The sequence below is a fragment of the Mesoplodon bidens genome (assembly GCF_964165515.1).
Source record: "Mesoplodon bidens genome assembly, chromosome: 10".
Classification (NCBI taxonomy): domain Eukaryota; kingdom Metazoa; phylum Chordata; class Mammalia; order Artiodactyla; family Ziphiidae; genus Mesoplodon; species Mesoplodon bidens.
In genome coordinates, this window is record NC_138172.1 from 77,421,699 (window position 1) to 77,448,949 (window position 27,251).

The 27,251-nt window shown below is 39.8% G+C and overlaps 1 protein-coding gene across 6 annotated transcripts in view; it reads left to right on the forward strand.

The window, feature by feature from the left end:
- SLC25A27 (solute carrier family 25 member 27) overlaps positions 1–26,763 on the forward strand; it is a 28,514-nt gene extending 1,751 nt beyond the window's left edge. Inside the window, exons 2-10 of one of the 6 annotated variants that reach the window (XM_081247329.1) lie at positions 1,166–1,357; positions 3,091–3,175; positions 7,051–7,173; positions 9,397–9,509; positions 13,257–13,341; positions 17,713–17,805; positions 18,680–18,782; positions 20,685–20,718; positions 24,436–24,523. In XM_081247329.1, the coding sequence (XP_081103455.1) occupies positions 1,166–1,357; positions 3,091–3,175; positions 7,051–7,173; positions 9,397–9,509; positions 13,257–13,341; positions 17,713–17,805; positions 18,680–18,782; positions 20,685–20,714 (824 nt within the window). In that variant the 3' untranslated portion in view covers positions 20,715–20,718; positions 24,436–24,523. Of the gene's footprint in view, positions 1–1,165; positions 1,358–3,090; positions 3,176–7,050; positions 7,174–9,396; positions 9,510–13,256; positions 13,342–15,800; positions 17,238–17,712; positions 17,806–18,679; positions 18,783–20,684; positions 20,719–24,168 lie in introns of those variants that run through there. The other 5 variants (XM_081247328.1, XM_081247327.1, XM_081247326.1 and 2 more) reach the window with 5 other exon arrangements.
- Positions 26,764–27,251: the final 488 nt, after the last annotated feature.

Here is a 27,251-nt window from a genome sequence, read left to right on the forward strand (position 1 = left end):
GATTTAGGATCAGAACCTGAAGCATTATTTAAGGAACCAGCAAGAAAACCAAAATTATTTTAAGAGGCATAACCTATGCTAAAATAGAGGTGCCTATATCTTAAGACTTATCAGGTTTCATATGTCAACAGAGGATTGCTTAAATTCTCTATATGCACACAACTTGTGTTTTAGAAAAACTAACAGCAAGATAATTAACTTTTCCAAAGACCAGTGGTTCAGACCGAATATTCTCTTCCCCCGTTTCTGTGTTCTCTTGGAAAAGGCATAGCTGTGGTTTTGCATCAGGTGGTGGTCACTGAAAAGACTTATGTAATGTCACTAATGTTAATGAACTTATCTGAATCATTGTGTGTATAAAGTTATGAGCTTGATCTTCCTTATGTGAGCCAGTTAGCTTCACTCTGTTTCCAGGTGAAAGGTCTATCTCTAATTCAAGATGTAATCGTTAGGAAAAAAATTTTCAAGTACAGGTCGTATTTGTAAGAATGCATAAAACCTCATCAGTGCTGGAAAACCAACTCAACATATTCCTTAATTGAAAGAATATTGAGCCTGCCACCCTTTGATATAAAAGACATGATAAACCCTATGTTGCATCTTCTCTTTCTCAGACATCAGGTCAGTGATTCATCTGCGTGCAGACATCACCCACAAAATGACAGAATTCAGCTTCATCTGGCATTTATTAAGAACCTGTCATAAGTAGTACAGTATTCTAAAAGTCACATTGGCTCTTAATCATGGTTGCAGTCCAGGACACATCACAGGCAATGGATACTGGAAATTATTCACATTGGAAGGCAAACATTAAAGTAGGTTTTGGACTGAAATTTCTGACTGAAAAAGAACCCAAGGGCTTGTCACTTTTTGTTTTCTTTCTGGTGCTCTGGGGCTGCTCTGGGACAGTGATTCTCAAATTTGGGAGTGTATAAGAATCAACTGATGTCTAAACCCCATCAACCTACTGAGACTCCATAGGCATGGGGCTAGGAAATGTGTAATTTTTAACAACCTCCCTGGCTGATTCTGATGTATTCTGAAATTTGAGAATCACTCATCTTGTGCTGACTAAAGTATGGGTCCTGTGATTTTTTAAAAATTTTGTTTGTTTCTCTGAATGTTATGGGTTTCCCCCTCGTTTTGTTTTTGTTGTTGTTGTTAGCAACCTTTCCCCTCGATCTCACAAAAACTCGACTCCAAATACAAGGAGAAGCTGCCCTTGCTCGGTTGGGAGATGGTGCAAGAGAGTCTGCTCCCTACAGGGGCATGGTGCGCACGGCCCTGGGGATTGTCCAAGAGGAAGGCTTTCTAAAGCTGTGGCAAGGAGTGACACCTGCCATTTACAGACACATAGGTATTTATCTTGATTCTAGCTGGTGAGTTTGTCACGAGTTCTGTGTTTGTCTCCTCTGCTTTCCTGTTGAGCTGTGCTCAAAAGCCAGCTAGTTTTCTTCTGCTAGTAAGGAATTAGTAAGGAATTATAGCCTTAGGGTTTTAGAAATGCATACAGAAGTATTTAGGGATGAACTGTCATGATATCATGATGTCTCTAATACAATTTAAAATAATTAAGCAAAAAAAAAGAAGCAAATATGGTGAAAATGTTAGCAATTGATGAATCTCCATGATAGATATATAGGGAATTGTATTATTTTTCTCTACTCTTCTGTATGCTTGAAAATTTTCCTAATAAAAATGTTTTTTATTTAAGTTTAAGAAAGAAAAAGATGAATAGTTGGTTTTTTTTCCACTTGAAGAACTTTAAACACAAAATTAAAAATTTTTTTTTACATTCTTTGAAAATTAAACTATATTTGAGTGCAGTGCCTCACCAGTCTCTGTCCCATGTGTCAGAGGCCAGGTTAATCTGAAAGAGAACAGGGATGACTGTCTAATCCAACCTTGGCAATAGAGTAAATGCAACACAGGTGATTTTTTCCTCAGTTCCCAGGTTACCTATGTGGGTCCTTAGTCACTCTGAAAGGAAAGTAGTTGAAATTACACTGCTGCCAATGAGAACACTTTTCTGCTCTGCTTCCAAAGGGGCACTCACATAGATAGGAGTTGCTGAGTTTGCAGCTTGTGGACAGGAGAATAAACTTGCCTTCAAAAGGAGATAGGACGGGTATGGCGTTTTTCTTGATCAGAAAAGTGCCCAGTATTAACGTTTACCAGCTTTGTGTTTTTAAAGCTTCAGTTCTCCAGATGAGCAGGTTAGAGCGTATTCACCAAGAACTGTCCAGAAGTGTGATTAGACTGTTACTGTTTTGGTGCTTTGTATGTTTTTGAATATCTTAAAATACTTCATTAAACTTCTTCAAATATCAAGAAAAGCTCTCTCTATGAGTACCATGTACTGATTTTCACAATTTTTCTTTTTTATTCTTTTTTTTTGATAGTTTCTCCTTCCTTCCCATTATCGTCTTGAGTTTTGCTTCTTTTCATTTGTATTTTGTTGACCACCATCTGTGGTTTTACAGTTAAGATTCATTTCATATGTTTGACACTTGACTGAAAAATTACCTTAACATAATAAATTATCCAATGAAGTTGTGCATGTTTATTGAGTGAAAATGCCTGCTGTGTACCAAGCTCTGTACTAGGGCATATAGTGTAATGAAAAGACACAAAACCCGCCTTGAAAGGCTCGTGGTCTGATGGAAAGATGAACAAGAAAATCAAGTTAATTTCTAATCAAGATGATAAATGCCGTATTAGACACATGCCTGGATAGTTCTGAGGGATCAGAGAAGCATGGCAGGTGCAATGACAGCCTAGAACACTGGAGGCCAGGTCAGAGGGCACTTTTTGGAAAACATGTTCTTTGAGTTGAGTATTGAAAGAATAGGAGGAGTTAGCAAGTCAGGAAAGGGAGAATCCATTCAAGAAAGATCAGATAACACAGGAGAAGTCCTGAGGTTTTAAAAGGCATGCCCATTTGGAGAACCATCAAGACCAGGTGTCCGAAGCCTAGGGTGTGTGAGAGAAAGACACAGCTAGAGAGGTTGACTAGGCCATGTCAAAGCACCCTCTTATTTTATTAAACACAGGGCCAGATTCACCCTTTCAATGCTCTGTCTTGCACAGTGTACTCTGGAGGTCGAATGGTCACTTACGAACATCTCCGTGAAGTTGTGTTTGGCAAAAGTGAAGATAAGCATTATCCCCTTTGGTAAGTTTTGTTTTGAAAATAATATACTGTATTGTACAACAGAGGGAATATAGCCAATATTTTATAATAACTATAAATGGTGCCTAACCTTTAAAAATTATGAATCACTATATTGTACACCTGTAAATTATTTAATGTTGTACATCAACTATACTTCAATTAAAAAAGAAAAAGAAAATATACTAGTGCCCGGAAGGTTTTACTGTTTATCCATTAGATTTGTATAAAATTGTGCATTTGTTCCAAAATTGCCTCAAGTTACAGGCTTAAAATAATAAATAATTACAATATAAATCCAAATAATTGAACATTTACTGCATATTGTATACAAAATACATGTATATACCTATATAAAAATTATGTATATATTGGGCTTCCCTGGTGGCGCAGTGGTTGAGAGTCCGCCTGCCGATGCAGGGGACACGGGTTCGTGCCCCGGTCTGGGGGGATCCCACGTGCCACGGAGCGGCTGGGCCTGTGAGCCATGGCCGCTGAGTTTGCGCGTCCGGAGCCTGTGCTCCGCAAGGGGAGAGACCACAGCAGTGAGAGGCCTGCGTACCGCAAAAAAAAAAAAAAAAAAAAAAAAAATTATGTATATATTATTTAATATTTTAATATTAAAAGAATTCTTATGGAGCACCTTCTTTATTCCTCTTTCTACTGAGAAACCCTGAGCTTTAGAGTCAAACAGACATGGGCTCATATTCCTGCTCTATTTCCATGTAGCCTGGGCAAACTACTTCACCTTTTTTATCTTCAGTTTTCTCTGCTGTGGAAGTTAATACCTACGACCAGAATTTTGTTTTTGTAAGATTAGATGAGATGATGAATGTAAGTGCATATCACTTATAACATTTATAATAGAAACAGAGAAAAATAGGTTAATACAAGTAAAATACACAGAACTCCAGTAGATCAATAAAAAATACATAAAGAACATAAAAGGAAAAATCAAGAAAGGATATCAACAGGCAACTCACAGAAGAAGGAATGTAAGTGTTCATTAAACATGTAAAAATGTTCAACCTCACCAGTAATCAGGGAAATTAATTATAAGCACTTTTAGCCATTAAACTGTTCATGGGAATGTAAGTTACTATAACCTTTTTGGAGCATAAAGTTTACCTGTTAAAATTTTTAAATGTGTAATCCTTTGACCTAGCAACTCCTTCTTTATGATTAGAATCATTCAGAAATATTTGTACCTATGCATAGAGTCTCTCACACACACACATGCACACAAAGATATGGACTGTGGGGCTTCCCTGGTGGTGCAGTGGTTGAGAGTCCGCCTGCCGATGCAGGGGACACGGGTTCGTGCCCCGGTCCGGGAAGATCCCACATGCCGCGGAGCGGCTGGGCCTGTGAGCCATGGCCGCTGAGCCTGCGCGTCCGGAGCCTGTGCTCTGCAACGGGAGAGGCCACAACAGTGAGAGGCCCGTGTACCACAAAAAAAAAAAAAAAAAAAAAAAAAGATATGGACTGTAGCAGTGTTGATAGTAGCAAAACTTTTTAATTTAAATAACTAGCAATTTGGAAGTAATCAAATAAGTTATGAGACAGGGAGACATAACAGCTATTTGAAGAATGGGTTTTATATGAAGAATATATAAAGATGCCTACAACATCGTTTTTGGGCTGAAAAAAAAAATCCAAGTCACAACTATAAGAAAAGGGCAATAAGTAGAACTTCATCTTCCAGGCAAAATCTCTTGGTGCTGTTTTTGAAGAATTGTAATGTTCTAAGCTATACTAGTTGCTTTCCCAGAGTTGGAGGAGTAGATTAATAGTTCTTGCATTCTGTAATTTCTTCCAGATGTGAAAGGGTTAGGTAAGGAGTTCAAAGGAAACATGTCACTGAAGCCTTCTGTCAGGGTGGATTGCCTCCGTGTCCTCTGACCCAGTCAGAACAATTCACTCAGTCACTGGGTCTTTACTGAGTGATTATGCTGTGTCAGTCCTATACTTAGTACCGAGGATATAGTGATGAAAAAGGCATGGTCCCCCGACATAGTCCCTGACTAGACTCACGGTAATAGACACAGATGCCTAAACAAGTAGAATCATGTAACAGTCACACAGGAGGTGTGGTTATGGGATTCGAAAAGAGAAAAACCAGTGGTAACATACTGCACCCATCGCTGTGAGGAGAAACAGTCATGCCCATAGGTTATTGGTGGGAGTGTGAACTGATACAAGTACTGTGAAAAGGAACTTGGCAGGATCTATCAAAGGTCATATAAATGTTCAAATTTCTTAGTGAAGAGTTAGCTGCTTATATAAATTATGGAGTGGTCCTAAAATGGAATGCTATGAAACTGTTTTTTAAATGAGGCAGCTCTATATGAATTGACAGATAACCTTTAAGAGCAGAACAGTATACAACCTGGCATTCTGCATTTGTACTTTTTTTTTTTTTTTTTTTGTGGTACACGGGCCTCTCACTGCTGTGGCCTCTTCCGTTGCGGAGCACAGGGTCCAGACGCACAGGCCCAGCGGGCATGGCTCACGGGCCCAGCCGCTCCGCAGCATGTGGGATCTTCCCGGACCGGGGCACGAACCCGCGTCCCCTGCATCGGCAGATGGACTCTCAACCACTGCGCCACCAGGGAAGCCCCATTTGTACTTTTTAAAAAGATACTTTATACATACGCGCACGTGTGCACAAACCGTCAGTTGTAACTTAGTGGTTAAGACTGTGGACTCTGCACTCAGACTGCCTGGGGTTACATCTTGGCTCTACTACTCACTGTGTGAGCTGTCATTTAACTGCGTTGTGCCTCAGTCTCCTCATCCGTAAAGAGGAAATAACAGTGGTACTAATGTCATAGAGTCTATATGAGAATTAAATGATATTTTAAAAAGTGCTTAAAACATAGCCTGATGTAATGCATTCAGTAAATGCATTGTTATTATCTGTAGAAAAGTATAAGAGAAAGTAGTCATTGCGATCACTTCACAAGAGGGGAACTGGGGATAGGGACCCTTTTCTACTCTGTGCTCATTTGTACCTCTTCAAATATTGTTTTAGAGTACAAAGAAAGAAACTACCCCTCTCCCCGCAAGAGGCCACTGCCATAATCTCAGTAGAAGATGACTGGGGCTTGTCCCGAGACAGGAGCAGCTGGAGTGGGGAGAAGAGGAAGAATTCAGGGCATGTTTAAGTACAATAGCCTAGACTTGTTCCCTGTTGGCTCCAGGAGGTGAGGACGAGGAAGAGTCCAGGGAAAGAGTTTCTTCAAAGAGAGGAACATTGTCAAAACCCCTTCCCCTTGGAAAACTACTAAAATAGTAATCCATGAAATTTGACTTACCCGGGCTTCCCTGGAGGTGCAGTGGTTGACAGTCCGCCTGCCGATGCAGGGGGACACGGGTTCGTGCCCCGGTCCAGGAAGATACCACATGCCGCGGCGCGGCTGGGCCCGTGAGCCATGGCCACTGAGCCTGCGTGTCCGGAGCCTGTGCTCTGCAACGGGAGAGGCCACAACAGTGAGAGGCCCGCGCACTGCAAACAAACAAACAAACAAACAAAAATTTGACTTACCAGCCTTTGTCTGTTAAACTGATTACATCAATGCTGTCTTTATTCTCCTGTGGTCAGAATTAAACTATGTCTTTGAAGCAACTGCCCTTCCTTTGAATTTCAGGCCATGAAAGGCCCCTGGCCCTTCAGATTTGAATTTCGACGCCTCGGGGTCCTTGAAACCTCCCATGAGTAAACAGACAAACCTCTGTGGTTTGTCTGGGTCTATTCTTTGCTTCACTGTTTCTTAAGTCTCTTACACGCAGGGGCTGTACCAGCATGTTATTGTTCCCTACAGAATCTGTGAAATTGATAGCAGCCTTTAAAAAAGTGTATCCCCTTTTATAATTAGGAAATCAGTGATTGGAGGGATGACGGCTGGTGTTGTTGGCCAATTTTTAGCCAACCCAACTGACCTAGTGAAGGTTCAGATGCAAATGGAAGGAAAAAGGAAACTTGAAGGAAAACCATTGCGGTAAGTTCTCCAACCAATGGGTAACTTTCCTTTCCCCCTTGAACATTCCCTAATGACTTATGCCTTTTTGTAAACCAACATTCAGTAAAGACCTGAATTCTGACTCTTAATTTGGAAGTGGTATTCACTAAGGGGAGAGGTGAGACGGACCTTTTCTTTGCCTGATAAGATGTACGTGTTCTCTACCAGACAAATTGTATATGTGCATCGCTCTTTGCTGCTTTCCCAGACAAGGCAGCTAGATTTGTCCCCTACTGCAGCTTGATATAAAGAGTCTGATCATTAACAGTTGCCCTGGTGTGAATTCTGATTCTGCCACTGTGGCTTGGCATTGTGGAAGTCACTTAACATTTCTAGTCTGTTTCTTCATCTTTAAAAGGGACTGTCTCAGATGGTTTCCATGACAGAGTGCCTGGCTCATCAGGTGCCAGAAAGCTTGCTTTCTTTCCCTTTCTCTCTGAAGGAAGGGAAATAGCAAGGTGAACCTTGCAAATTGTTCCTACTTCCCTAATTTCGCTCCTCCTCTTTTCCCAAGTTTAAGGAAGTTATTATTATTATTATTATTATGCTGTTGTGATATAAAATCCTCCTATTGCACTACCCTATATTGTCCAAGTCTGCCTTTCTTCAAAGGGCCTCTTGTTCAACAATTTATTAAAATACCACTTAGGCAGTTTTCCCCTGGGAAAGGGGCAAATCTTGCAGATAGATAGACAGACCTCTCCCAGGAAAGAGGAAAAGTGCAGGATGCCCTGAGCTGAGTATGAAGGGGTCTGATCCTCTGAACACTGCGGGTGTGCCACTGAGCCAGAGGTCAGGGGGGGTTGGGGGCCTCCTTTGGAGGTTCACAATGATCACTGACCTCCGCTCTGCTGCTCCTCCAGCTGACTCAGTGGAAAGTGGGGTTGGGCTGTGGCAGTCCAGGCCCCCTTCCCAACAGGGAGATAAGTAACATGTACAGTAGAGGAGAAAAGGGTACCACACTGACTTAACCAAGTAGTTTACAGAATCCCAGGACCCGTTTTGTCATCCTGTAACAACTTCTGATTACTGCGTAGCAGGGTGAAGTAATGTTGCCTTGGTTTGATAGTTGGGGTCTAGCAATGTCTGAGTTTTAACTGATCACCTCAATATTTTTCCTTCTCCGTCTCTAATGTTGGACATTTTGGGTTTGATATAGTAGGAAAAAATATTTAATGTTGTAAAGAGCATGAACCTTGGGATCAGACAATCTGGGATTCAAATCCAGCCTTTGCCACATTTTAGCACTGTTACCCTAGTCAGGTTCCTTAACCTCCCTAAGCCTCAGTTTCTTCAGATGAAAATTTGCATAATAATACATACTTTATATAGAGTTTTCAGGAATAAATTGTATCTTATGTATATTAAAAAGTCTGGTGCTTAGTAAGTGCACAATTAATGTGCACTTGTTCATGTGACCTCATTCATGAGCATATTTCTTATATAGCATAATAGCAATTATGCATGTCCTTCTTTTTGGTAAGACTCGGAGAGTTTAATGCCTGAGTAAAAGCCACACAGCTAGTAAGTAGTAAGATGGCATTTGACACCAGGTATATCTGACCATATAAAACCCAGGCTTTTATTTTATATCATAGGTTTCCACATTCGGTTCATGGTTCGGCACCGTTTTTCATCTGTGTATAGAAAAATGTGCAAAATAAAGGCAAGATAATAAATTTTCATAAAGCCCGAAGTATTCAGTTTTAAGAACTCTTATGAAATTGTCCTTCCTACTTTTTGGTCTAAAACTATCACTTCTTTTATGAGATGATATGAGAATTGATTTTTTTTTATGTTATTTGGTAAAATTACAAAATTTGAAGGTCTCCCACAATACTAGTAAAATGAACTCAGAGCTCTGATAACCACTATTCCTGCCTATAGTTAATATGGGCACAGATGATGTAAAATATCAAGGACGGAGTTTTAATCTGTTTAATAATCTGAGAAGAGGATGTCACAGTTTATAAAGATCCCCATAAAAAAGTGTTTAAACCAAAAGTTGGCCGTTTTTTTCTAAAGAACTAATAAGTTTATCTGGAAATTAGACTTACGTGGATTGCTTTAATTTCTAACAATTCTAGATAGTTAAGACGTTACTCTACTCTAAATCATAACAGCTATAGGCAAAGCTTATACAATTGCATTCCAAACACAGGGATGCATAGAGTTTTCACATTTATTATTATTTTCCTTTAGATTTCGTGGTGTGCATCATGCATTTGCAAAAATCTTAGCTGAAGGAGGACTACGTGGGCTTTGGGCAGGCTGGGTACCCAATATACAAAGAGCAGCGCTGGTGAATATGGGAGGTAATGGAAACTTCACTGAATTCTGCGAAGTCCTAATCGCCTTCATCATTTTAATTATAAGCACTCCATCGGGGAAAATGAGAATATGTATTTTATTATTTTTAATAATATGTACTGGCAACAGTCTTCCCTTATGTTATAATGTCATAATTGAATATTTTCCCTAGAACATTTTCACTTTATTCTATGATGATGTATGAAAAGGATTTCCTAAAACTAGCAAATTGTGACGATAAGGAGATAATACCAAACCATTTCTAAGGGCTCCGCTCCACACCATACCTTCCTCTCAGATTCAAACTGGTATATGTACCGTATGTGATGGTCCTTAAATGCAGACTACAAATCTTTCCCCCCAGTAATCCTGCTCCTCTTGCTGTATAATCCATTCTGTACAGCTGGGCACCTCAGGCTGGAAATCTGAATGTTTCCTTAACTCATCCCCATCTCTCACTTCCCATATGCAGTCATTAATTTCTCCTACCTTCTAAATATTTCTTAAATGCCCCCCCCCCAGTATTATGCTAAGTGAAATAAGTCAGACAGAGAAAGACAAATACCATGTGATCTCAGTGTGGAATCTAAAAAACAAAACAGAATGAAAACAGACTCATAGGTGCAGAGAACAGGAGGTTGCCAGAGGAGAGGAGGGTAGGAGGCCAAAATAGGTGAAGGGGATTAAGAGGTACAAACCTCCAGTTATAAAATAAATACGCCACAGGGATGAAATATACAGTATAAGGAACTATTACAATAATATTGTAATAACTTTGTATGGGGACCAATGGTTACTAGACTTATTGTGGTGACCTTTTTATAATGTATGCACATGTCAGATCACTATGTAGTACACCTGGAATAACCATAATATTACACATTAACTATATTTCAATTAAAAGAAAGTTTCCCCCCTCAATGTCTACTACCTTAGTATCCTTAAAATGACTTTTTTTACAGTAGTAACCATCAAAACACAACTAGACCACTGCCACAGCCATCTAACTGGTCTCTTCCTCTGCCCTCAAATTTGTACCCAGTATCCATCGAGCTTTATCTAAAATACAGACCTGAACATGTTATTGGTATCCTTAAAGCCCTTCCCTGGCTTCTTATCACTCAGAGAATAAAGTGGAAATTTCATAACACAGCAGGCCTGGGTAATCCAACCTGTGTCTTCTGGGGTTGAGCAATTCATTGACTCTGGAGCAGAGAGGGAAGCAGAGTCAAGAGCTAAAATGTTCCACTGCCCGCACACACCAGACTCTTCCTCACCTCTGTACTCTCTGTCCTCATCCCTCTTCTTCTGTTTAGTTTTCTTCTGCAGATCGTTTCATACGTAGCTGAGGTGTCTTCTCCACCCGTGTACTTTACCCAGACCTCCTGCAGCCGCCCCTCCCAGGTCATGGTGTGTCAGATGCCCCTTTATGTGTTTCCATAGTTCCCCGTGCTTATCTCTGTTACTGGTTTTACCTCATTCATTGCTTTCTACTATATGTCTATCTCCTCCTCTAGATTTTGAGCCCCCTGAAGGCAAGGACTATGTTTCATTTTTCTTTATTTCCCCAGTCCCTCGTACATAATCAACAAACATTTAATGAATTAATCAATAGATGAAAGACTCCTAAGACCAAAATTATATGATTCTAAGAAACGGATAAACAGCATTTTTGAGAGGTATAGTAACATATCACTCAAACATCAAAGGGAGTAAATCTATTTTATATACTGCTATTTCAGTCCGTTGATGTCTGCTGCATCATATTGGTGGATATTTTGGTTTTCAGAAAACCTTTCAGATTGTCGTTCTCAATTCATTGCTTCAAAATCTACTGCAGCCCAGATTTCTCTTCCAAGTTCCAGCTTATCTTAAATATATCACTTTGAATGTATCCAAACCAAGCTCATTTACTAAATCACTTCCTTCTCTGTTCTTCCCAATCTCAAAATATGATATCATCATCTTTTTAGTTGAACAACCCAGAAACCTGGGCCTGATTTTGATCTCTTTGCTTTCACTTGCTCCTTACAGCCAACCAGTCACCAAATCCAGCCAGTCTGTCTTGCATACATATCTCAAGTTCATCCATTTCCCTTCATCCCTGGAGCCACTGCTTTGTCCAAGTAGTATTGATCTCCTCCTACTGGACCACTACAAATGTCTCCTAACTAGTCTCCCCACATACACCCCACAGCCATTTTGTCCCACTATGCATCTGAAATTTTTCTAATCAGGATCACTGGTGCCTATCATCTTACTTTAAAACATTTTAATTAGTCCATTCTCATTTTTCCATCTGCATAAATGGCAGCTGTGTCCTTCAAATTGTTCAAGCTCAAAACCTTGCCGTCATTTTTGCTTCCTTTCCTTCCCTCCATATTCAATCTTCTGGCCGATCCCTGTTGATCCTGTTGATTCTGTCTTCAAAACACCTGAACTCTGACCAGCACTCCACAATGCTTTTATCCAAGGCGCCATCATTTCTTATCCAAGGCGCCATCATTTCTTATCCAAGGCACCATCATTTCTTATCCAAGGCGCCGTCATTTCTTATCCAAGGCACCGTCATTTCTTATCCAAGGCGCCGTCATTTCTTATCCAAGCCGCCGTCATTTCTTATCCAAGGCGCCATCATTTCTTATCCAAGGCGCCATCATTTCTTATCCAAGCCACCATCATTTCTTACCAGAAGAACCGCAACAGCCTCATATCTAATCTGCCTTGTCTCCCGATAGTCTACTCTTAACAGAACAGCCAGAATGATCTTGTAAATAGTGGCCCCGGTCATTCACTCCTTTGCTCAAATCATCCCCTTCTCCAACTCTTGCTGCCTCTGCTCCTGTTAAACTAGTGTTCTTGCTGTTCTTCTAACATACAAAGCTGACTTTGCCTCAGGGCTATAACACACACTGTGGCTCTGCCCGGGACGCTTTGTCATAGATATCTACAAAGTGTACTTTCTCAAGCTTCCTTAAGGTATCTGCTCAAATATTATGGTGAGGTCTTCCCTGATCGCCCTATTTAAATTCACATACACCAACCTTCCGCACCCTCACACGCTCGCTGTCCCCTCTCCTTGCCTTGTCTTCAGAGCAGTCACTACCATCCGAAATGCCATGTGTTTACTTACTTGTTTATTGTCTCAGCCTCCAACAAAGAATGGGGATTTTGTTCATTTTATCCACAGCTCTTTCCCCAGAGCCTAGAATAATGCCTACCACATAGCAGGTGCTCAGATACCTGGTGAATGATCAAATGCATCTACCCATTCTTACCTCTTTCCAATTCCCTTCTCTGTACTTTGGTGTATGTAATCTTTACAGAACTCCAGTATTGTGATCTATCCCTCCCCCGTTTAAAACTCTTCAACAGCTCTTCATTGTCATTAGGAAAAAAGTATAAAAAACTTAATGTAGAATAATGACCAGGACCTTTTGTTTAAAGTGACAGAATCTCAACTCAACCTAACTTAGGCTAAAAAAAGGAATTCATCAGCTCCAACACTGAAGAGTGCAGGGGTTGAACTGACTTTAAGCAGAGCTGGATTCAAATGTTCAGATGATATAAGTGGGTGTCTGTCTCTCTTCCTCTTTTCCTCCCCCTCCATCTGCTTTCCTCTGCTTGAGAACAAGAATGGGATCTTTCATCCTCCTACACATTCCTGCCCCATTCTTAGCACATTCTTGACACAAAAGACATTCATTGTTGAATGAATGATTTTTAAGTTTTCTTTTTCTATGTATTGCCAGATTTAACCACTTACGATACAGTGAAACACTACTTGGTTTTGAATACACCACTGGAAGACAATATCATGACTCATGGCTTATCAAGGTAAGACTGTTTTAGTTTGTCTCTTTCTATTTTTTCCTTTCTCACCCTTTCTTCCATATTTGGCATAAATTCTAACTTTTGTCTCTTTCGATTGAGAACCTACTGATAGCACCCTTAAAGAAAGGCAACAGTACATTTATAAAGAGCAATTTTCTTAAAAGTTTGTTGCAGTTAAAATGGGGAAGGGAGGGGCAGAGTTGCAGGATGTTTCAGGTTAAACCTCCCCAAATATTTGCACCTTGATGGGGCCATCCCAGAGTCAGATTCTGATAACTGATTCTCCAACTCAATTCAACGGGTATATCTGAGCATCTTTTAGGTTAAAGGCACTGTGCAAGGCCCTGCAGTGGATACAAAAGGTAAACCACACTCCTTCCCAGGGAGTGTACCAAGGGGAAAAACAAGGCTAGTGTAAAAAGACTGTACAGTAAGTGCTAAAAGAAAGGAACTAGTTACTGTAGAGTTGGGGTGGGAGGTGCAGAGAGAAAAAATAACTGCTCAGAAGGGCCTACAAAGGAGACAGAATTAGATAAGTGTTTTGAAGGGCTGTGGCTTGTGACAGACAGAGACACGATAAAGAAGAGCTTCCTAGGCAAGAGAAACAGCTTAAATTCTTTGCAACACAAGTTCAAATTATCCATTAGAGTGAGTTAACTTTATAGATGTCGAGTGTCCTTATGATTCTATTTAGCTTCTGATCTTGTTTCCAAATTCTAGACCCCTTTATGCTGACAACCCCAAAAGTATGTGAGTAGTTCCAAATTAATGATATTTGGAAATATACAAATAGACATAGATATAAATGATTCCAAATTTCAGGTTCACCTTAATATTCCTAGAGTAGTTTTTCTTCATTCTTCCTCTTTTAAAAGAAGTGTTATCTTTAGTGCTGCTAGGGCAATCTTTCTGTCTTTGCTCAGCTTTCTTTCACATTCCGAACTTTCCTCCAGGTGTGTTCACAAGCAACACCATATTTTCTGTAGCCAATAGTCCAGCCACCTCTTTCACAGAGAAGACTGAGGATTTTAGGCCTCTGTCCTATAAACATCTGTATATCTTACATTCTTCCCTTCACTATCTTCGTCCATGCTGTTCGCTCTGCTTGTGAGACTCTTCCCCAGTTTCTACCCAGTCAATCATTCTATCCATATCATCTTGAGAGATATTCTTGTCTTTCAAGAGGCTTGTCTGTTCAGTGTTATGATCTATTCTCGGAGCAGGATATTCAGTTCTAATAGTCCCACAGTGATGTTACCTCTTGTTTCTTTTTCATTGTCTTTCTACCCAAATGGTCTTCAAAATGCCACACTTCTAACTTAAGATTCAAGAATTTCCCAGCAGGTGTAAATCTGCCTAACAGACCCGACTCCACCTAATGGATCTGTCTTTTTTGGAAAGACATAGGATTTCCCATCACTTATGTTCCAGCCCTAATCTGAAATAACTTCATCTTACTGTTCTCTAAGTCAGGTTTTAAGAAAATGGGGTGACTGGTACTTGGTTCATTCTTGAGCTCCACGCACTGGATCAGGTTTTTAACTGGGTTGGTAGGAGTCTGTGAGTATGTGAGGCAGCTTGAAAGTCGCTAACCACAAACTCACAGCTAAGTAGGTAGACAGTGCTGTGCGATCTGGAAGTTCTGCAGGCTGTGTCACAGGGTAAAATGAGCGATCATGGAGGTTTGAAGGGGATTGCAGCTGTGCAATCGAGAGATTTATACAAGCCATTGGTATCTGAGGGAGAGGAATCTGGTATGAAGAAGAAGAGTAAAAATGGCGCAAGCACTGAACCGTGTGCTTAGAAATGGCTAAAATGGTAAATTGTATGTTATGTATATTTTACCACAATTAAAAACAATAGTGTAAGTAAAATGAAGCTCTTGGGCAAGGGAGGAGCAGCAGAAGACTGTGGCTAGGATTTTAGGGAGGTGGGGAGGCAGGTGACAAAGTACGTTACTACGGGATGCAGCAGAAAGGTGGGGGTGTTGAATTAATTCAGGAAATTATACAGAACAGAAAAACCAGAAAAATTCCCTCTTCCCTCTTTTTAAATCACGAGGCTATTGAGAGGTAAAACTGTGTAAAAGGTTAGCTTATACTGTGTGAAGATCACAGATGAGCATGATTATTTAGTTGATCCTGAAGAAGATTGCTGATTCTGACAGTGCTGATGGACTGTTACAAACTAGCCTTGCAGATGGCCATCTGGTCTCCTACAGAGAACAGAAGACTTACCCAATCACTCTCGGTCCGTTATCACTTTAGCCATGTCCTGGGCCTCACTTTGGGGTGTTACTAGCAAGGAGTGATAAAGGTCAATAGCAAAAAGCAGCAATGTTCATGCCAAGTAGCTTGATGAAACTGACGTTCCTTCTACTCCTCTCTCTTCTCACTTTGACCATCTTACCTGAGGCCTCCTTAATATACTGTTTGCTCTCTTTTAATATTTATTTTTTAAAGGAGCCTAGCCAGATCACACTACCTCCTCAAAACAATCTGATAAGAAGAGGATGAGGCAGGCCACTGGCAGCTGCCCCTAAGGTCTCTGTGGGCCAAATGGGGCAACAGTTGCCAAAGGGCGTTCTTGATGTGGTTATTATACAGGTAAAAATAAATCCTTTAATAGTAAATTAATTAGTTAATGACTACTAATTAATGAGGGCTACCTACATTGTAAAAATAGAATTTATTAATAATATTAACACTCTGGTAGAAGTCATTTCTACTCTTGGCACTTATGTATGAAGCAGAGCTGGCACCCAGCCTCTCTGAAGCAAATGGACAAGTAAAAATGTAGTGTTTCCCTCCAATCTTTTGAGCCAAGAGGGGGAAATTGTGTACCTTTTTCTATCCTATTTTTTTGTTCTTCCTTACCTCTTGATTGGTCTTGTATGCTGTTTCTAGTAGACCTAAGTTTTAGAACTTAGGTGAATTTTGTGTTAGTTGAGACATTTGTAAAAACATGAAGGTATATTAAAATAAATGATATTAAACTTGGACTTGCAAAGTATCTGAACAAATAGGAAAGAATGTTAAAAGAGCAGCAGTCTACACCTCCTGGGATATATATGGTGAAACAGTAAGTTCTTTCCACCTAGGCAATGCCTGTCACGTGGACAAAGACCCAAGAAAAGTTACATGCACAGTCGGGTCATGTGCTGGAAAATGTAACTAGGTCATACGGGCTCCTTCTCTTGAATTCAAGAATTCCTAAAGTGAGTTTCTACTTTGAACAATCAATCCTGACCTGAAAGAGTCATAAAGAGCTTGGGGACTTCCTGCTGCAGCAGTTTAGAGTAATAGAGTGTGAAGATTCCTAAGGCAACTTCAGCCTCCCTACCACAGAGCCTTCAGAAACGTCAAAAGCCTTGCTTGGCATGGAGCTCAGGGATCCGTATCTCTGGGAGGTACTTGATGTTCCAGAAGGACATAAAAGTTTTCCACAGTTTTTCTTTCTCGCTTTCCATTAGCCCAGTCTGACCTCCCTGATCCCAGTCTGTGGACTTAGCTGCTACCTCCTGGGTCCTGGGCCTTCCATTTCCTGTGATTCAGGGTAGCCACCCCTCTTCTCATCGTCTGTGTTTCTCCTGGAAAAGTTTACAGCAGTGAATGGGTTCTTGGGTTATGGAATGTCGATAATGTTACTGTATTGCCTCGCTCATGCCCACATTCATAATGAACTGATGGTGGTCTCTGGACTGTTTAGTCACTCATTTACAGAATCTTGATTTACTCTGTAGTGGGTTGGCCACATCCATTTTGTCTGTCTTGAGTAACTGACCAGAAGCCTTTCTCAAGAGGGGGTAATTATGAACCAAATTATGTGATTCCCCCACTTACGAACCTTTCAATGACTTCCCTTCGCATCGAGAATAAATCAAACTCCTTAAATTAGCCTTCTCTGCCTGCTTCTTTAGTCTCTCATCTAGCTGGTGAGAAGGAAGCATCTATGTCGAGACCTGCCATCACCCACGAGCCTTTCCATGACTGCCTGTCACCCAGTTACTTCCTATCACATGATCTCATTTTATTTTCTTCATAGCACTAACCACATCTGAAATTATTCATTTCTCCTCTGCCTCTCCCAAGTAAGTGCCTTGAGGACAGGATCTTATCTGTCCTGTTTACTGCCCACAAGAGTGCCTGCCTACAGCAGATGTTCAATGTATTATTTGTTGACTGGAGATTCTTTTTTTTTCTACCTCTTTAATGAATTAATTTATCATTGATTTTAAGCTAAAACAGCATTATTATGAAGAATATTATAGTACTAGATTTAGTATTCCATTCTTTCTAAATATCAAATCCCCTTTCCTTAAAATTTAGAAACTGCTACATATTATCTTTCTATTTCATTTATTTGTATCTATAGTTTATGTTCTGGACTGGTAGCTTCTATTCTGGGAACACCCGCTGATGTCATCAAAAGCCGAATAATGAATCAACCGCGAGATAAACAAGGAAGGTAGACAGAAAGTCTTCAGTATCCATGGATCTGAATGTCTGTAATAATACTGTCCTTTAAAGACCCTTCCCTGTATTTATTCTTGATGGAAATGTATTTTTGTGTTTACATGTGTTCAACCAGGAAATTGTTTTTATGCAGTTACCTGCTTTGTGTCTGATGGAAAAGTACTGTGCCTTTGGGGAAATAAGCTAATTTACCCATCGTATTATTTAGACACAAGGTGTTTATTATGACTTTGTTGTTTTCAAAGAGTTTTTGAAAATATACTCTGTTGGGCTTCCCTGGTGGCGCAGTGGTTGAGAGTCTGCCTGCCGACGCAGGGGACATGGGTTCGTGCCCCAGTCCGGGAAGATCCCGCATGCTACAGAGCGGCTGGGCCCGTAAGCCATGGCCGCTGGGCCTGCGCGTCCGGAGACTGTGCTCCACAACGGGAGAGGCCACAACAGTGAGAGGCCCATGTACTGCAAAAAAAAAAAAAAAAAAAAAAAAAAAAAAAAATATATATATATATATATATATATATATATATACACTCTGTTGAGAATTTCCAGAGCACTTCCTTCAGATGCTTATGGACTTAGAGGTAACATGGGTAATTTGACCTGATATAAAACAGTATGTTCTCTCTGGAAGAGATCAGGTGGAGTGAATTCTAAGTTATCAGACCAAGGATGGGGTGAATCAGGAAACTCAACCTTGAAAATATCTTTAAACTCAAAAGAGGTGCTCTCTATATAAAGAACCACAAATATTATTTTTTCTAAGCTAGCAGAAAATAGTTAAGTAAGTTTTCTTAGACCATTTAAACATTCTGTTTATACATCTATTTACACATAAGAAATTTAACAAAATTGTCTTCTTTCCTTTTTAGGGGACTTCTGTATAAATCATCAACTGACTGCTTGATTCAGGCTGTTCAAGGAGAAGGATTCATGAGTCTCTATAAAGGCTTTTTACCCTCTTGGCTGCGAATGGTAAAGTTAGGTTTTTCCTGCCTTTGTTTTTGTTTTCTTTATATTGATTCTTAAATCACTTTTCCTCTCTAAATATTTTCCTTTTCTCTTCTGGCTTTTGGCATGGTTCTGCCCCCAAACATGGTTCTTTCTTTCTTTTCTACATCTCTTTTCATTTTCTTTTACCTCCAAGTCCCTTGGTAGATTAAGGTAAAATAATTCAGTTACATCAGAAATGAATAGGTTGATATTATGTTGTTAGAAAGCCAGTGGATAGATTGTTCTGAAATGTAAAGCCTTTTGCTTTTTAGCCAAAATATTATACTTTGAGACAGGTATACAGATTTCATACTAGAGACCATTCCTATCAAAATGTTACTGTTTCAAACAAAATTAGTTACTTTGATGATAAATGTTGCATTACCCATTAATACTTATCACCACAAAGCTCTGCTTAGGAAGAAAACATTATATAATTTTTATTTGTTCTGGATGCTATTTTTTACTGAAGTGAACTAAGATGTAGAATTAGATAGACTTATGGAAGTAACAACAAATATAATAAAAACAAGGTACTCAAGTATTTGGTAAGTTTGAACATATTTGAAAGAATGAATGAGTTATGGGTTTAGAAATTCAAACCATCAATACTTTACACAATATGATATAATAATATTAACTGAGCACCTACTCCATGCAAAGCCCTGTACTCAATGCCTGGCTTTGGGATGAACCTAAGAGTCTCAGCCCCTGCTCCAGTGCTGGAGCTTCCAGTCTAGGTCAGGAGCTTCCAGTCTAGGTCAGGACAAACACTGAGTAAGAAACCAGCAGCAATGAGTGGAAGAGTCGGGGGCATGGGGTGGGGATCCCTGGTGCTATCAGAATCTATATAGCAAGTAAGGACAGCCTAGCCTGGGAGATTAAGAAAACCTCCTTGGAGAATGGACTTCTGAATTGAGATTTGAAGAATGAGTAGGAGTTTGCCAGGTCAAAAGGGCAGAAAAGAACATTCTAGGTGGAGGAATTAGATGGAATAGACAAAGAATATGATGCGTTCAAAGAACTGAAGAAAACCCAGCTGTCCAAGGTACGGAGATGTGGAGGAGAGCAGCACAGGATGAGGCCAGAGAGAGGCAGGGACCGGATCAGGAAGGACCACAGGACCCATGAGAGTGAGGGGCATTGGCTTGATGATGTGTGCACTTTTAGCAAGACCATTCTGGCTGCCGTGTGGGTTGAGGAAAGACCAGGAGTAGTGATAGATGACAGATAATGATAACTTGGACTGGAATATAGCAGTGGGGAGAGAAGAAGATAGAATTTTAAAATATTTAGGAGATAGAAAGGAGATAAAAAAGAACATGACTGGATGGGGATATGGTTGGAGAAGGCAAGGAAAAGTCGGGCTTCATTCCCAGATTCCTGCCCTGAGCAAACAATGATATAATTTCCTAAAATGGGGACCATTTTCAGGCAAGAAGATTTTGTGGTAGAATAACAAGTTTAGTTTGGATATGGTAAGTTTTGGATACTCATAGGTCATCTAAGAAGAGATGTCTAGATGACTAGCTTAATATATTGGCCTGGATCTTAGAATCATGAGGATGGAGATTGAGATTTGAGCACTGTCTACACACAGATAATAACTGAAGCTTTGGGGATAAATGACATCACCAAGGGTAGTAGGTATCTATCTATTAACATGAAATTAATAGCCAAAGCCCTTGGCAATATCTGATACAAAAGCATACCTAAGTTGTAAAATACAATTTTGATTGTCTTGATTGTACCTTGAAGTTATCTCAAATCTGTGGATATTTAATGGAAAGGAAGATATTGACTTGGCCTGCATGAACCAGGCACTATTATAAGTGCTGGTAACACCAAGAAATAAGTTGTTTATTTTTTTTTTTTTTGCGCTAGAGGAGCGTACAATGTGATGGGAGAAGATAGACACGTAAGTAGTTAAAATTACAGAAATTATGAAGCTTATATTACTAAATCACTTGGTATATGGCCAGTGCTATGCTAATCATGCTCTCAGATTAACTCATTGAATTCTCCCAACTATCTATTTAGTAGGTTACTATCATCTCTGTCTTCTATAGAGGAGGAAACAATAGCGTAAAGTGTCTGAATAACTTGACTGGTCTGGGTGGTTAGTAACTGTGGAGCCAGGGACTCAAACCCAGGCAGTCTGACTCCAGAGGATGTAGTCTTACTAAAGAGGCTACCAGTGCTGTGAACAAAACAGGAGTACACAGATAGTGGAGTAAAATGGCTTGAACTCTTTGGGAAGTCCCAGAAGCCTTCCCCGAGGTGATATTTGATCTGAGCTTTGGAGGATCAGTAGGTGTTTTCTTGATCAGTAGGTCAAGAAAAGCATGAGGGAGCAACATGAGCAGGGGCACCAAGTCATGTATGGCCCCGATATGTCTGGTGAACTGCAGAAAATTCCGTGCGGCTGGACAGTAGGTCCTCAGCGGGCAGGTGGTGGGAGAGAACACTAGAGAAGCACTTAGGGACCAGGGTGAGAAAGATCTTGGGGGGCAAGTTCAATAGTTTAGGTGAAACTCTGCAGGTAGCAAGTATCTGTTTGAACATGGAAGCCATGTGCTAAGATTTGCTTGGGGACAAGACTACTGTGGCAGCAATGTCAAAGCTACACTGAAAGCTAGAACAAGAAAGAGCGTTTCGGCAGTGGTCTAGCCAGGAGATGACTGTAGAAATGGAGAGAAGATGGATTCCAGGAACATTTGTGCTTGACTCCACAAGACTTAGTAAACGATCAGATGGAGAAAGGGAAGGAGGGAGAGAAGGAAATGGGACTTTGATGTTTCTAGTGTGAGAGACTACAAGGACGGGTGAGACCACTGATGAAAAACAAAATCGGTCAGGAGAAGTGAGGGGCAGGGAGAATATCACGTACAAAGGAGTGCTGAGACCGCTTGATCTGACCCGTTCTCTTTATACGTGAGACTCAGGAAGTATAAATGACCCCAAAAATGAGTGCTTAATATATGACAAGCTCTGTGCTAAGCTCTTTACACACATTAATTATTTTTTTAAGTCTTACAAGAACCTAGTAGAATAGGTGGGGTTATCCTCCTTTTTCAGATTAGAAAAACATGGCTCAGAGTATATAAGAAACTCGCTCAAGTTCATGTAGCTAGTATATGGCTGAGCTGGGAATTAACTGCAAGTTTGTTCAACTCTAACTAAACCCATGCTCCTAACTAAGACAGTATACTGAATTTCTCAAGATCCTACAGCTCATTATAGAAGTTTTAAAAGAAAAGAGACAGGTCGTGGTGATGGAGAAATGTTACCAGAGACAGGCTGGATTGCCACCAAAGATGACCAGGGTGGCACTGCCTCGTTGATCTATCACAGTGCAGAACCCTGAGCTTAGACGCCTAACTCCTGAGCACTTCCGAGTAAACTGGCCTTACACATACAGATACCCTTCAGCCAAACTCATTGAAACCAATGACTGGAGCACAACATTGGCTCAGCCACACTGAGAAATACACTTGGCCAGTGATCCAGATGCTGAAGTCCTCTGGACAGCTAACTTCAAGCTATATGGGAGCCAAGTTATAATCAGAAGGTTGCTTGCTGAACACAGAACCATAATAGGAAGAGCTTATTTGTGAACTTAATATTGAAAAAGATAAACCCAAGAGCACTTATGTGTTGAGCCCTACAGTAGTAGGAATGGAGAAAAACTTTTTTCTTCCAGCAGTTATGACAACATGGGTTCACATACACTTGGATTATTTTCAGTGGTACAACTATGCCAGTGAGGAAAAAACAAGTAAAAGCATGTACCGGCCACGTGCGTGTCTACGAAGAGTCTCAGTATATCCTGTTTATATACTATGCATGCTATTTGGCTATGTGATCTTCCTCTTTAACTCCTCTTCAAAACCCAGCTAAACCCAATCCTAGTTCCTTCCACTAGTTAGAGAAAATATGACCTTGCTTTGCTCAATCCCTGATTAATATTTATTTCATTTGCATATAGTTTGGGTGCTATGAAGAAGAAGTCTGATTACCAGAGCAATTAGGAATGATTGCCTAGTCCATTCTTAACTAAGACCTCCGCTTCTAGATCCAATTGCAATCATATCCTTGGCTCATTTCATTTTTATTGTCACAAGACTGTGGTTTCGTCACAATTTTTTTATTTTGCCTATGTCTTCGTACATTTCACTAAGATGTCTTCTCCTAAATCCACTATTATATTCTCAGTCTACCAGTATAACTTGCGCAATATTTCCAAACACGGGGCTTCCCTGGTGGCGCAGTGGTTGAGAGTCCACCTGCCGATGCAGGGGACACGGGTTCGTGTCCCGGTCCAGGGAGATCCCACATGCCGCGGAGCGGCTGGGCCCGTGAGCCATGGCTGCTGAGCCTGCGCGTCCGGAGCCTGTGCTCCACAACAGGAGAGGCCACAACAGTGAGAGGCCTGCGTACCGCAAAAAAAAAAAAAAAAAAAAAAAAAAAATATATATATATATATATATATATATATTTCCAAACACGAATGACATAAATATTGCTTTACAAACTTTCTAACCAAATACATTTTACATTCTAATTGCTTAAGCTTATTTCTCCACTCTAATGTGATCAGAGTTCCTCTCTGATCAGTATTACCCATAACCTATCAACCAAACCAGATAAGAACTGGATCCCAGACACACTTTCTCTGATGGCTACTTCAGTTTTCCCTCTGTGATTTCCCTCTGTGTCTTTAGCGTTTTTATCTTCTGTTATTGGATAATCCTCATTCCCTTATAACTCCTTTTGGCACAGTTACACCTTCATAGTCAGTTCTTTCTGAGTTAAAAGCCCTTTTCTCCATTTAATGTGAATTTTTATATTCATTAGGTGATACACCAGGTGTTGGTTTTATGACCTAACTCTCAAAGGATAATCTTTCATCTTCACTTTCAAGTTCTTAAGTGCCTCCTTGTCATGCTCCATATGTAAACAACATGTAGAGGCAAGGAGCCCAGCCTAGAATTCAGGCATGCTGAGCCCTAGCCTTTTATCCAGTAACAGTCAGTAAAAGGAACCCTGGAAAGCCAGAAGCCCATGGTCTAGCTCTACAACATGCTAACAGGCATCTCATTGCTAAGTCTTAGTGTCCTCTTCTGTAAAATAGGGATATCAGTACCTTTCCTTTCCATTGTAAATTGTTCAGAGAAATCTGTGAGAAATAAGACATGAAAATGCTTTGTAAATTATAAGGTGCTCTACAAAGGTGAAATACCAAAATACTTGTTTTCAGCCTAAGTGGATTCAAAATGAGTTCATCATTCAAAGATGTGTATGCATATATGTAGAAGATTTATAATTGCTTTGAAATATGCACTAACTTCTTTGGTTAATCTTTCAGACCCCTTGGTCACTGGTGTTCTGGCTTACTTATGAAAAAATCAGAGAGATGAGTGGAGTCAGTCCATTTTAAGCCCTTAAAGATGCAGCCCTTAAAGATACAGTGTTCATTATCATTGAAATGCGGGCATCTGCAACATACACCCCCTATTATTTCTACCTCTTTAGGAAGACACCTTACTCCACAGAGACTGTGATTTATAGGGGGCAGCACTTTATTTTTATCTGGAAACCCAAGGTCTCTTTGACTCCTCTTTTTGTTCAAAAGCAATCTGATTGGATCACACAAGGCCTTCCAGTGAGACCCAGCCCAGTGTTTTCTAAGGAAGAGTCAAATCCTGAGCACTTACCTTGAGCAAGAAGATTCGACCTTCGAGCTGCTATTCTATGCTGAAGAGCTTGCTTAGAGGAGGAAATGCCAGAGGGAGACAGCATCTTAGACCTGAAGCAGACAATAGGAATGTGGAAAAATACATACGTACATAATGACCACGGAACATATTTAACCTGTCGTGTCAGTATTTACCACTGAAATTTGATAATTCACTTTTCTGTTGCCGTTAAAGTGTGCATACTTTACATTAAAGGGAGGTGAATGAATAAACATTTTGAGATTTCCCTAGTGTTGAAGGAAGTTGATGTACCTTTTCTTGCCAGGAGGATGAAAAAAAATCAAGTTGAGATGATGTTTGGATCTCAAGGGAAGAAGCCGTTTTCCGTCAGTGCCCTGTCGTTAGTTGATCTGTGTTCACTGGTTAGCTCTCCAGCACACAGGCTAAGGACTTCCTGACAGCCACCGACCGCATCTTGATGAAAACAGAAAAGAGTGCTTTGTGACATATCCCATTGCAGCTTGAATTTGTCACTAGCTCTCAAGAATCTCAATATATGAAAAACGCAGTTTATTTGATTAAAGCTCGGGTGGACAGGTCCTTTTAATAAAGAAACATCTGTTATCATCAGCCTCTCAGTAGCACGTTAAAAGCAAAGCTAAGATGAAGTCAGCCGACATAAATCTTTTCTTAATCTCCCCTTCCCTAACGCTTAGGGTCCTAGAGAGAGAGAACTCAGAAATCACACTAAAGCTGTCTCTAGCCTGAACCTTATTCAATTTGACAAAGCCTCCTGCCTAAAAAGTGATAAGTATAAACTGTCTATAGTATTCAGTTATGTCTCCAATCACTAAATCACACCCCTTTTCTTAGAAAGGTGAGAGATTTCTTCAGATTCACCTCTATACCACCTGTTCCCTCCAACCTCAGACAGTGGGCATTTCTGGATGGATGGCTACAGTTATGGGTAGAGGCTGTAACTGTCAAAATAGGAAAACCCCAAAAGCTCAGACCCAAGAAAGACCGTGGAGCTGACCAAACAGGATTTATCATGGGCATGAATGATGTGGAACAGAAAAAAGTTTACAAGTACCCTGTGGTTGCACTAATGTATAATCACTGCCATTTAAGAGGGGAAGTATGCTTTAAAATACATTTTAATGTGATATACTAATATGCAGTGGTTTATTGTTTTTGTAGAATTTACAGAATGTGAAGTTTAATCTCTTAAAATCTTTCGGTGGTCTACTTTTCCATTGCATTTGTCAATCTGTATGAATTGAGTTGTTAAGTATATTTAAAATAATATTATGTACTTAGGTTCTCAAGTGTTCTGTATTAGAACCACTTTAGGAAACTGTTTTTTGTGTGTATTTTATCATTTTTAAATCAAGTAAATATTGGATCAAAATAATTATATGCAAACTGGACCATGAAAAAATTTATTTAGCTTTATTCTTTGAGGGGCTTGAGGTAGAAACATTGCTTACATAGTGAGACTATTCCTTGGTGTCTGGATTCAACACGGATAATTGGATTTTTTTAAACTGGAAATGACTCCTTAGGATGGTCTGGTTTAATTCTTTCATTGTCTAAGTTAGGAAACTGAGGCCTAGAGAAGTAGAGTTGTTCATGCTCATAACTTACTTAGTAGCAGAGCCAGGATAAAGATACAGATCTCTTAATTATCGTTACAACTGACAGTTATTGTACACTGATTAGGTACCAAGTAAATGCCTTATGTTATCTTCACAACATCCCAGTCCAGTGCTATTGAATCTTCCAAAAACAGATTTTTTCTTTATGGCATTTCTTGTCTTGGACATTTTAAATGAATTTGAACTGCCTTTAGCATACATTTTAGAATGCAGTCACCATACTTTAGCTAAAACATAAAGACCCTCCAGGACCAAATCCTGTAGATCTAACACATACATCCTACCACAGTTGTACTTTTCCAGTGAACTCATTTTCATTAATGTATCTTGGAACTTTGCTTTATATTACCAACGTGAAATCATCTTGTTCCTCTCCAAAATAACCCACAGTAAATAAAAAGAAATAAAATTTCAGTAATTTTGTGTCCATACTGGAAGACAGCCATTTCAGTCTCGCTTTCTTATAATACAACTGTTGGTGGTATTTATCTTCAGCTCAGTATTGATAATACTTAACCTCTGAGATTCCTTTGCTTAGCTTCCCCATTTTTTCTCTTCGCAAATGATTTTTTTTCTCACTGAAAAAATACATGTTCTTATTTTTAATTATATACAGTCCTTTGTTTTTCATATGTATAAAGTGAATTAGCATATCTATCTAAATAGATAACATTTCTTAAATTCACTTTTAGTGAGGAATAATGTGTCTTTATCAAGTGCTCCAAATCCTATTTAATTATAAGCCACTAGTGGTAGGACTATGTCTTGTTTTTATATAAATCTCTACTCTCATTAGTAGCATTTCTTTGCTATTAGGTACTCAACCAAAGTTACATATGACGTGAATCAATTAATTTTGGCTTCATTATTTTAAGATCTGTACCTATCATAAGACTAGTCTGAAATTTCTTTCACTTTGCCAAGAAAAAAAGGAAGGAAACAAATTCAGGGAGGTTTTAAGTGTAAAAAAAAATTACTTTTCTGTCGTCTTCAAATTTTTAAGTATAACCATTTATGTACAATTGAAATAGTTACACATGTCCTTTTCTGTGAATGAAAACAGATTCCCTCAGGACCTCCATTGGAAAAATGTT